The sequence below is a fragment of the Stegostoma tigrinum genome, chromosome 7 (assembly GCF_030684315.1).
Source record: "Stegostoma tigrinum isolate sSteTig4 chromosome 7, sSteTig4.hap1, whole genome shotgun sequence".
NCBI classification, from domain to species: domain Eukaryota; kingdom Metazoa; phylum Chordata; class Chondrichthyes; order Orectolobiformes; family Stegostomatidae; genus Stegostoma; species Stegostoma tigrinum.
The window spans coordinates 66634641-66647194 of record NC_081360.1 but is presented as its reverse complement, the minus strand read 5'-3'; the positions used below and the strand labels follow the sequence as shown (position 1 = coordinate 66647194).

Below are 12554 nucleotides of genomic sequence, written 5' to 3'. Positions count from 1 at the left end.
GTAGTCTGATTTTCTATGAGCATGAAACAATTTATTAAATTATCTCTTTATGGTTTTTATGTGGATTTCTACATTACTCAAAGCAAGTAGACTATGTTCTAAAGTAACAGTGAAATTAAATAAAATTTCAGGAGAGTACATTGCATTGCATTTATCACAACGAAACTTATAATATTCATGCCCGTTGTCTTTCTACCATTACTTTAGATGACAGGTTAGGTGTTAGATGCCTCTCGGGTAATGGGTGTGGAAAAAAATACAATAGGTAGCTAGACCGCTGTTTTACTGCACATTTTTTGACCTGGTCCTCATAAAACAGTAGGCAGATGGGCATCAAAATAAGTAACCCTCACAACATCGTAAACTAAATGATTAATCAAAATTTAGCTTGCCCATATTATAGTATAGTTGATGAGGACAGAAATGTGAATGCTGTTTTTAAAACAGCATATGGGAAAAAAATGAATGCGGGGTATATTATTCAGTGTTCGCTCGGAGCACTGGTGCAGTGTCACCACTTTGTTCCTCCCCACCTGGCCTGAAAAGCATGCCCTACATACCTCACTCCCCACTTCCCAATCCCTCTCTGCCCAAGACACCAGGTGTAACAATCCAATTCCCAAGGTTGTCTCTGTCCTGGGCCTTGCAACCCCATGCAGTACCTGGGACTCAGTTCAGCTGCTGCTGGGATTGCTGGACATGATGGCCAATTAGATTGTCTGGCAGTTCTCAAGGGCAAGATTTCCTCCCACTGGGGACTGAATTTCCTGCTGTTTGTTCATTTGGCACACCAGCAGGTCGGCTAGAAGTAGAAGAAATGGGTTGGACGTAGCTGAGGGCCCTGTCCACTGTGGTGAGGAGGGTTGGAGGCATCCTCAGTCATGGATAAAGGAGGATGCATCCATTTACGAAGTAGCATTATTAGAGCAGATGCAATAGAAATAGAGAAATTGGGAGAATCAAATTGAGCCTTTACAGGAAGTAGGGTGTGGGGCAGTGTAGTCAGAGTTACTGTAGGAGTTGATTGGCTTGTAATGGATATTGGTGGTCAGTCTATCCCCATAAGTCCAGGAAGGGAACAGTCCAAATGGACCAGGTGAAAATGAGAGGAGGATGAAAATTTGAAACAAAATTGATTTTCCAGTTTGGACAAAAGCAGGAAGCAGCATTGATTTCATTGAAAGAGTTGTGAGAGGTAGGAATGGAACAGGAATATTGCAGTTACACTACAAAGAGACAGGCAGGTACCCACAGCCATACCTTTGACTAGGAGAAAGTGAAACAAGTCCATAGTTAAACAGTTCAAAGTGAAACCAAGCTCAGCCAGCTGAAGGAGGATAATGACTGTTCAGATCTTTTTTCAAGAAAGAAGCAGAGACTTCAGACCTTCCTGATGGGAGAATGGACTTGGAAAGAGATTGAACATCCATGGTGTTATATTTCACTGGGTAGCATGCTGGAAATGAAGCCCCATCATTCTTGGCGTTGTCTCAAAAGTTAAAAATTTTATCAAAGTATGCAAAGTTCCCAATTTCCTTAGTGGATAGACCCAGGTTAACAGAAAACACAAATCAGGTTCCTGTACTTACTAAGAGCTACTCTCAAGCAGTTATAAACTGTTAACCTATAACTATACTAGTTAGAACTCTAACCCTCTTCTAAACCCTGTACACAGGACAAACACACAGCCAAACCCCAATGGTGTTGTGAATGAAGGGAAAGAAATAACTAGGAAACATTTCAAGGGAACCAGTCCTTAGGATTTGACAGTGTTCTTTTTGTTCCATTCGGTTCTCTAACCTTTTCTTTCAAGTTCTCTCATTTCTTCACGGGATGCACAAAGTGACTGTTTCACAAATTATAAAAAAAGTGTGATTTATTAGTTTTAATAAAACTACACTATTGGTTTTAATAAAACTATATTTATTAAAAGCAACAACCAATTGGAGAAAATAAACCAGCTTTCTTCGGGCTTTAGGTACTTCACTGGACTGAGAGAGATACACCATATTTCCTTTGAGCAGTACGGAGGCTTCTGTCGGTATCATTCACACCCACATGCAGTTCAACTACCTTGGAGCCAACTAGATAATTGCGGTCAGGCTGATGGCCTTTGGTTTCCAAAGCTGGTCACAGCTCCACAAACCAATCAGCAACCTTTTACTGGCTGACTTTGTGTACAAACCCCCGGTCCTCGTATTGGCCCAAAATTTCTTTGTTTCTATGACGGGCATAGATTAAACATTATTGAAGGGCCAATATAATTCCAAAGTCTCCCTTTCCATGGTAGGGTACTTCTCTGACGCAGATTTAGTTTCTTAAAGAGTTACCCCCAGACTGCTCTATTCCCAATTCTGCTATAAGATTGCATCTCGCCCCAAGTCACTGGCATCAATGGCTATTTTGAATGGTCTCAAAAACCCAAGGATAGCCAACATGGTTTATTTATTAGGATGGCCTTCATCTTTTCGAAGGCTACCTGGCATTCTGTTGACCGTGCCACTTTTGCTTGTTTTCTTAACAAATTTAGTAAATGTACAAATCTTGTACCAATATCCTGTACAGAGTTTTGGCACAACCCACACATTCCTAAAAAAATTGTGATTTTCCATTTAGTTTAGGAACATGGAATAATGTCAGAGGTTTCATTTTCACTGTATCTGGTAACACATGTCCTTATCCTATGTGAGTTTCTCTTGCTTTTGCGAATTCACTTTTGGCTAAATTTCATACTAAGCCGTAGTTGCTTAAACAGATCCTTGACTTGTCTCACATGTTTTTCCCAATGTTTACTACACAGTTATAGACATCAGGTATGACTTGATTAAAAGCCTTTCAATGGTTTCTGAGGCATTCTTAAACCCAAAAAGCATAATTCAACTTTGGTGAATTAACCCATTTGGTGTAACAAAAGCAGATATTTTCTTAGTCCTGATGACAGTCATTTTCTAATATTCTTTCAATAGATCAATCTTAGGGATGAAATATTGCCAAGCCTAAGGATATTGTTTTCCAAACATGGAGTTTGATACAAATCTGTTTTTATTTATTTATACAGAATTTGGTTGATCCTTCTGGTTTAGAAGCTGGTTTTACCACTGAACTCCAGGTGCTTTGACCAGGTTCAATCAAGTGAGTTTCCGGGATGTATGGAAGTTTTATTTCCACCTGTGCTTGATTTTCTGTACTCAACTGATCAGGGTGCTATTTTAATCGGTCCTGATTCTCCTACATCCATGTCATTCCTATCTAATGTACTATATCCAGGTCTATTGGTCAAATACACTGATTGGCTAATAGTTCCACGTAGTGTCATAAGATCCTCCCATTATCCTGTCTCTAAATGTCAGAATACTATGTGTAAAGGTCCGAGTAATTCTCTGTTGGCTAATCAAATGGTAGAAGACTCACTTTGACAACTGTTCATCCCTCCTTCTACTTCACCCCATTGTCACCGTCGTCCACTTACCTCATTTTCCTCTTCCCTGCAATGATATCTTTTCAACATGTGTATGTGATATAACCGATTCTTCTTCCTACAATCAGGAGTGTTCATCAGATACATCACTTTCTAATCTCCTTACTATTTTGTATGGACACTGAAATTTACTTTCAAAGTTTCACCTTGCAAAGGCGGCACTTCACCTCCCATTTGAAACACTGTAGTTGCTGAACATTTATCTTAATCATAGAACCCCTACAGAGTGGAAGCAGGCCCTTTGGCCTATCAAATCTATACTAACCCTACAAAGGGCATCCTACCCAGACTCACACCCCTACATTATTCCCAAAACCCTGCATTTCACATGATTAATCCACTTAGCCTGCACATCCCTAGACAAAAAGGGCAATTTAGCATGGCCAATCCACATAACCTGCACATCTATGGACTGTGGGAGGTAACCAGAGCACCTGGAGCAAACCCATGCAGACACAGGAAGAATGTGTAAACTCCACAGAGGCGGTTGCCCAAGAGGCGATATCGAACCGGGTCCGTGGTGCTATGAGACAGCAGTACTAACCACTGAGCCATCATGCCAACCCATTTATCCTTCATTTTCACTCGTGAAACCTTCAAATGCTCTTGTGTTACTCTAAATGCTCCTATAAGTCTTTCCAGAAGACAAAAATCCAAAATTGAGTTTCTGAAGAAAGGTCACTGGACAAAATGTTTCTTTTCCTGTTTCTAATTTCCAGCATCCACAGCTCTGTGTTTTTTCTCTCTGTTTTGTATATGTTGAGGATTTGTGCACATGCTGGGGAATTTTTAATGCACCTCTAACCTCATGACCCTATATCAATTCAATTGGACTAACCCCAATAAATTCATTTACAGAATCTATGGTATCAAATAGCAAGACAGCTAATCCTTTGTCCCAATCCTGTAGGGATTCATGACAGTATACTAAAAGAGGGTACTAAAAGAGGTGATGGAGCAAATAGCAAATGTACTAGTAATTATTTACCAAAATTCACTGGAATCTGGGGTGCTTCCCACAGATTGGAAAACAGCCAATGTGACACCACTGTTTAAAAAAGGAAGGAGACAAAAAGCAGGGAACGAGAGTCCAGTTAGCTTAAATTCGGTTGTGGGGAGAATGCTTGAATTTATCATTAAGGAAGAAATAGCAAGACATCTGGCTATAAATTGTACCACTGGGAACACCCAGCATGGATTCATGAAGGGCAGGTCATGTTTAATTAATTTGGTGGAATTCTTTGAGGACATTACTTGTATGGTGGACAATGGGGAACCTGTGGAGGTAGTGTATCTGGATTTCCAGAAGGCATTTGACAAGGTGCCACGTCAAAGGCTGCTATGTAAGGTAAAGTTGCACGGTATCACAGGTAATGTATTGGCATGGATAGAGGATTAGTTGACCAGTAGAAAACAAAGAGTAGGGGTAAATGGGTGTTTCTTCTGGTTGGTGGTCATTGGCTAGTAGTGTGCCTCAGGGATCAGTGTTGGGACCACACTTGTTTACAATTTACATAGATGAGTTGGGGACTAAGTGTAGTGTCTCAAAATTTGCAGATGACACTAAGGTGAGTGATAGAGCAAAGTGTGCAGAAGACACTGCAAGTCTGCAGAGGGGTATAGATAGTCTAAGTGAGTTAGGTCTGGCAGATGGAGTACGATGTTGATAAGTGTGATGTCATCTATTTTGGTAATGGACTATGTTTTAAACGGTAAGAAGTTGCAGCGTCCTTGTGCATGAATCACTAAAGGTAGGGTTGCAGGTGCAGCAGCTAATTAAAAAGGCAAATGGAATTTTGTCTGCCATTGCTAGAGGGATGGAGTCTAAAAACAGGGAGGGTATGCTGCAGCTGTATAGAGTCCTGGTGAGGGCACACCTGGAGTACTGTGTGCAGGTTTGGTCTCCTGACTTGAGAAGAGATATACTAGCACTGGAGGAGGTACAGAGGAGATTCACTCGGTTCATTCCAGAGTTGAGAGGGTTGGATTATGAGGAGACACTGAGTAGACTGGAATTATACTCATTAGAATTCAGAAGAATGAGGGGAGATCTCAGAGAAACATATAAGATTATGAAGGGAATAGATAAGGTGGAGGCAGAGAGATTGTTTCCACTAGCAGGTGAAACTAGGACTAGGGGGCATAGCCTCAAAATAAAGGGAAGCCGATGTAGGACTGAGGTCAGGAGGAACTTCTTCACCCAAAGGGTTGTGAATCTGTGGAATTTCCTGCCCAGTGAAGCAGTTGAAGCTACCTCACTGAATGTGTTTAAGGCAAATCTAGATAAATTTTTGAACAGTAAAGGAATTAAGTGTTATGGTGAGTGGGCGGGTAAGTGGAGCTGAGTCTCAAAAAGATCAGCCATGATCCTACTAAATGGTGGGTCAGGTTCGAGAGGCCTAATGGCCTACTCCTGCTCCTAGTTTTTATTTATTAATCACTGCTTTGACAAACTGATAGTATCTCTTCAAAAGTGTTTTGTCTGGATGATTGCTGATCCAACAATGTTCAAAAGTTTGGCACATTGGGATAAAGCAGCTGCTTGATTGGCACTCCATGCACCGCATTCACCACTGATGCATCTACAAGATGCATACAATATCTCACCAAAGCTCCTTTGACAGCACCTTCTAAACCCATAACCTCTATCATCTAGAAGGTCAAGTGCAGAAAATGCATGGAAACATCATAATCTACAAATCATATGCATCCAGAATTGGAAATATATTGCTATTCCGTCAGTGCTACCTGGTCAAAATCCTGGAACTTCCTTTTTAACAGCAATGTGGACGTACTTCAAGGTCTCAATTTGTTCAAAAAGGCAGCTCACCACTACCTTCTCAAGAGGAATTAAGGTTGGGCAATAAATGCTTATCTAGCCAGTGACAACTAACCGCATGAATAATTTTAAAAAGTTTCCAATTGCAATACCAAGCTCTACAGGCTTTTATGCTGAGCTGATTCTTTTCTTGATGTTAGTCCTGACTATCATTTGCAGCTATTTGTTTGTCTGGGAGCAGATTATCCGTGGTGTACCTGGGGCAGGAATTCTAGAGCTGACAAAAAAAGAAGCGCACAAATTTTACACTTGAGTTTATGGATGAGCAACAACTCATTACGTTAAGAAACAGTTTTAAATAAGAATAGAAGCCATCAAATCCTGTGTCCCCCAGTCCCATAATGGCGGAATTATAATGCATGGCTTAAACACAGAGATGTTAATATTTAACCAATTCATGTTGTAAGAGCTGAAATTGACAGGCACAGTACTATCAATTTTTTCAGTTAACAGATTTAATGAGTAACTAGTTCATCTGCCTTCTGCATGCAATAAGGTATTTTGGATAAGCGTGAACACTGTTAAAAATAACATAAGTTTTGGATGGATTTGCATTGTCTTTGCTGTTCTCACTGAATTCATAACAATCAAAATCTCTGTGTGCTGATGAAATATGAGATGGGCAAGTTTTGCAACAGCTGCCAATAAAAACTTCAGCCTCAAAGATGTGAATTATTTTCCCAACTTCAGTGACTTCTTTCATGAGTTGTTTCACATCATTGCTGAAGTAGATCCCATCACCATATTTTCTCTCTATAAAGTTGAAAACATACATAAATTAAAATATTTTCATCCAATCACAAGGCTGTTTCATCCTTTGATGTATGCCTTTCACTCAAAATGATACAGCAATCACTGCCTCCACAACTTTGACTTCTTTCATACTTCAATTGGAAGGGTGCATTTTAGCCTAGCCTATGCGAACAGACTGGGTGGTATTGAAGTAGAGGTCATAAAATTGGGCAGATGAAGTGCAAATTACTTTCCGCACCCTTTGAAGGGCATAGGAAATCAAAGAAGTCTTCCTGAAAGACATCAACTGAGGCCTTTACGAACCAAACAAGAGCCAGTTAGGAACCTCTTCCTGCCTCTTATGGGATTCTGCCAGCAGAGGCTTTTGTGGTGCAGTGGTAATGTCCCTATTACTAAGCTAGCAGATGTGCCATAACAACTCTGACCAGGTTGCTGAGAAAATAGTTTTAAAAATATTCTGCCAGTGATAGTGGAGTGTTGAGCAGAGGTCATCCATTGCTCCCTGGGGATCAAATTAAGCTACAACGAGCAGTCTCCTTCCAGCTCAAGGGTGCTTACGCATGCCTGACTGGGCATGCTGTGACCATCAGACAGTAGTGCCCTACTCTGGGCACTCATTGCTAAAATACTTGGCAGTCCAAGGCAATGATTTCCCTGAGCACCCTCTCCCCCACCACCTGACACCCACCCACTTGACAAGGGGCTGCTTGATGGGTCCCATTGAGCCCAGATGACATCCGCATTTATTGCTGTCCCCGCTGCTGCCACCTCTGCCTGACTGCCGTTCAATTCATGGTCACAACCCTCAGTAGTTCTGCTGCGACCAAAGAACTGTTGGTTCTCTGGTTAGCCTGGTAGGTATTATTAGATGGAATCTTACCCTTTAAGAGATGGCAACCACAATGCCAGGCTTTTAACTGATTGGAGATAATGGGAACTGCAGATGCTGGAGATTCCAAGATAATAAAATGTGAGGCTGGATGAACACAGCAGGCCAAGCAGCATCTCAGGAGCACAAAAGCTGACGTTTCGGGCCTAGACCCTTCATCAGAGAGCAAGGGTCTAGGCCCGAAACGTCAGCTTTTGTGCTCCTGAGATGCTGCTTGGCCTGCTGTGTTCATCCAGCCTCACATTTTATTATCTTTTAACTGATTGGTGCAGATTCATATTAGCGCTTCTAGAAACAGCTACATTAGGGCTGACTCCAGCTGTTTGGTTTTTCCCAGGGCCAACAACTACTGCATTGAATTGACCTCAAATACTTCTGGAAGAACAAGTTTAGTTGCATGCATATACCTTCTAATGAATAGTTAATGGATAGTTTTCACAACAAAAATGGAACAGTTGGAAAATGACCCCTTTCTAAAAATCACATTATGAATCTCTTCATCAATATTTCGACAATTTAAATAAAATTATATTTGGAACAGATATTCAGCGAAAGATTTTTTTTACAACAGAATGAAAAGTACATACTATTTTCTGGTGAATATATTTCATGAAATCCAATTCTACAGACAAAGCTGCAAAATTGAGCTGGAATCCACTTGTAGAGGACACTGACTTGGCTTTCAATCCTTGAGGCAGCTGCATCTTGCTCTTTCTTAAGTAAATAGCAATTCCACAAAACAGGATTCTCTATTCTGTCAATCTGTATTCAAGCAATAGTTTTATTAAAATATCTGCCTTTTTTCTATGATAATAAGGATTTTCTTCATTCTCTGAATATAATTCAAATTCCACATCCAAACACAAACAAGACAAATCATTGGGGTAGAACAATGTCAGTTTGATTGTTTGATTCCTCAGTGTCTTTGTTGTATATGCCCTCTGAGATATTTTACTTTCTCTTTTAAGTACAGAGGCAGGCGACTTTAAGATGTGAGGGAGGGGAGTTGATAATGGTATAGGAGTTGTTAGAAGATGGGTCAGAGGCAAAGGTACCATCAAATGCAGCACTAAGAGATCCAGCAAGCAACTTCAAGGCATCTTCTTGGGATTGAAGAAAAATCTCTTAGGTACAAAGATGCTTTCAGCATGCCAGATTCGGAACTGAATGAGAAGATAGGATGCTATAAACCTTTCCTATGCATTCCTAGGTCTGCTGCCACTTTCCACATGGTGGTTAATGGTGACAGAGAACTTAGAATCTGCTGAGATCCTTAAGCCCCACCAACGTACGCTGCACAGAATCCACACCCCAAGCTCAATGCAGCAAAATGATCCCAACAAATTTTGAAGGAAGGGAAATCTCAATCTGACAGTGAGGCAGTGGTAGACTTAACTCAACATTTTGTGGCCTTTTACTCAACTGATTCTAGAAAGGATCATTAATAAGAAAACTCTCCAATAAATCTCAAGGAATCGAGAAAATGAATGGGAAATAATACTATTATATTAGGCAAGGTAACAAGGCAAGGGAGCACTTTCCAGGGTTATGTAAAGCGAATCTGAAACAGTCAGCAATAAATATTTATCGACAAGATTTAATTACAAGAAGGAACTGATTTACAAGAGGGCTGGTTGAAATAAGAGCTTTGGTCCTATTTAAGAAACAATTATATACTAAATTGAAAGAATATAAAATATAGTACTCTACAAGAATAAGATCAAAAAAACTGAAAGACTTTCTTCAGCCAAGTTTAACTTGTGATCTCATTACGTTCTATAGGACTATATAGCTAACAATTTGAAAATTCTCCCGATAAGTCGACTTCCTTACCTTCAAAACGTCGAGGCCTACATCTGCAAGATCACTAATTAGCTTTTGAAATTCCGGACTGGTAATATGCATTGGCACTTTTTGAAACAGTGAACCATTAGGAGGACCCCAGTTACTTGGTAGTTTCTTCAAATAATCATCTTTCCCTTGGACTAAGAAATTATCATAAAAGAGTTTTATAATATTAGTGTCTGCTGCAAATCAATGCAAGCATAATGAGAGCATAAAAGTCAGTTTTTTCATATCCAGAAAACAAATGAATATTATTTAGTATGGAAAGGATGTTGTACTTCACTGTAATCAATGTTGGTTCACTTTTGTTCTCAGAAACCATAGACAATTTGGGCTTCAGAGTAAGGAATACATTCTTGACATGCGGTAGCAGCAAAAAGGGATGATTGGTAGAAGTAATTAGAAAATACTTTGGGTACCTGTGAGTTTGCAGAATGGTAAATATGCAGCAGATTCACAGATGCATGGGCAGAGATATCTGCCTAAGTATTTGCACAAATCATTAAAGGTGACAGGAAAGGTTGAGAAAGTGGTTAGTAAGCCACAAATGATCCTGAGCTTTATAAATAGAGGCATAAAGTATTACAAAAACAAGGCTGTCACAGTAAACATTTGTAAAACACTTTCAACCTTAATCAGAGTTTTGTGTCTTATCTGGGTATCATGTATTAGGAAGGAAGTGAAGGCATTGGACAGGATGTAATAAAGACATATAATAATGTTCTAGGATGAGAGACTTCTGTTACTTGGATATATTGGAAAATCTAGAGCCATTTCTTTTACTGAAGAAAAGCTTGAAAGGAGATTTGATAAAGGTGTTTAAATTCATGAATGGTTGAGACAAAGGAAATGGGGAGAAATTGTTTCTATTGAAAGAAGGTTGAGAATTGGAGAACATCAAATTTTGCATTTGGCAAAAGAACCAAAGAGGATGTGAGAAAAATGTATACATACAGCAAGTGGATAGAATGGAAGGTGTAGTGGACGTAGAATCAAAAAGAATTAGTATGATTGGCTGGTGAGAATAAATTTGCAAGGGTACTGGGGAAAGACTGGGAGTGAGCCTAGCTGAGTTGTTCTCACAGCGAGCTGGAATGGGCATTAAGAGCTCATAACTTCCTTCTTTGCTGCTACTATTTTGTGGTCTTAAATTTATGCTCCCCATCTAATGTACTTGAAGTGGGGAGGACGCAAAATCCAGTGGGTGGCCGGGTATTTCTGTTTGTTGGTGGTCACAATTTAATTGGAACTCTGGATCCACTGATGGGCGCACATAAATATCTAGCAGCCTCAGGCATCTCTCTCCCGTGGCCTGTCAAACCATCAGTCTCTCATCTCCCTTCACCAGAGCCCTGCCAGCTTGAAACCCTTTCACCTCATATTCTTTGATATTTCTAGGTACCAAAAATTGATCAACCACAGATTTAAAACTTGCAATTGATCAAACATCAATTGTCATTTGTTCAAATTTCAAACACCTTTGCTTGGAAATAATTCAAATTTGCTTCTGAAAAGTTTGGTTCTAATATTTCAACTATCCTCCCAATTCTTAGACTCACTAGCCAGCGGAAGATGTTTTTCTCAGCCTACTCTGTTTCTCTCAGTATCTTGAAAACTTCAATCAAATCCCCCTTAACATTCTAAATCCCAAGGGAACATGATGCTATTTTAATCTGACCTTTGAAGTACATGTATAATTCTGACAAGTACATATCTGTATAGAACATTATTATGGTGCCCAGATGTGATCCAATCAGGACACTGTATAACAGAAGTGTGCCATCTGTCCCTTGCCATTCTGGTGTATCTGCAATGTTCTGACCTATTTACTTTAAAACCCTGTAATAGGAATCATCTGATTCATAAATGTATAAGTTCAGGTACACTGGAGTATGTAGCAGAGTGGTTAAGTGTAGAGTGGTTATAATTAATAATTTAGGGAATTGTGTTCAAATTTCACTGCACAAACTGGAGAATTCAAATTTAGCTCATGAAAGAAATCTGGAATAAAAATGCTCACAGCAGTAATGATGACCACAAAACCATTAAGGTGCTGCAAAAACTCTCTAGTTCCTCCATAGTGTCCTCTAGGGAACAAAATCTGCCATCTTTACCTAGGCTGATGTATATGTGACTCCCAGTACACAGCAATGTGGGTGACTCTTAACAAACCTTGAAATGATCTAGCAAGCCACAATATCAAACATCATGTATAAGAGTACTGTGTCCTAATAAGATATCAAGACCTTGAAGTGGCTGCAGAAGAGATGTATTTGAATAGTCCAAAGAAGAGGGACTTCATTTTGCGGAGAAGCTAATCTTGCTGCTTTTAACGAAGAGATGATAGAATTGTTCACAATCATGAATACCTCTGACAAAGTAAACAGAGAAAATCTTTCCAATGTCACAAGCATCAACAACCAGACGATACAGATTGAAAGTGATTGGCAAATAAAAGATAAGCAACATCAGCTGTATTTTTAAACACATTACGTTGTTGTAACCTGGAATGAGAATCTCAGGGGATCATGAGGAAGTGAAATGAATGGACTTACCAAATGTCAGGTATTAGTAAACTGGGTTGAGTGGCCTTCTATGTTGTATTACTCATTGATTCAGTGACTAGGCCACAAATCCACACTCAATTATATTATTAAAACACTAAAGCAATCTAAGAAACTAGAGTTCAAAAGGTGAAAGAGTTAAATATGTCAAGCTAAGTTGTGGGGAAAAGAAGTTCATATTTTACT

At 39.7% G+C, this 12554-nt stretch overlaps 1 protein-coding gene across 1 annotated transcript in view; it reads right to left on the bottom strand.

Moving 5' to 3' along the window:
- Positions 1-6783: 6783 nt before the first annotated feature.
- LOC125454021 (protein mono-ADP-ribosyltransferase PARP9-like) overlaps positions 6784-12554 on the bottom strand; it is a 40724-nt gene continuing 34953 nt past the window's right edge. The window contains exons 7-9 of the mRNA XM_048534261.1: positions 9793-9944; positions 8547-8721; positions 6784-7070 (exon numbers count right to left, since the gene is read on the bottom strand). Coding sequence (XP_048390218.1) covers positions 6784-7070; positions 8547-8721; positions 9793-9944 — 614 coding nt within the window. The remainder of the gene's footprint in view (positions 7071-8546; positions 8722-9792; positions 9945-12554) is intronic.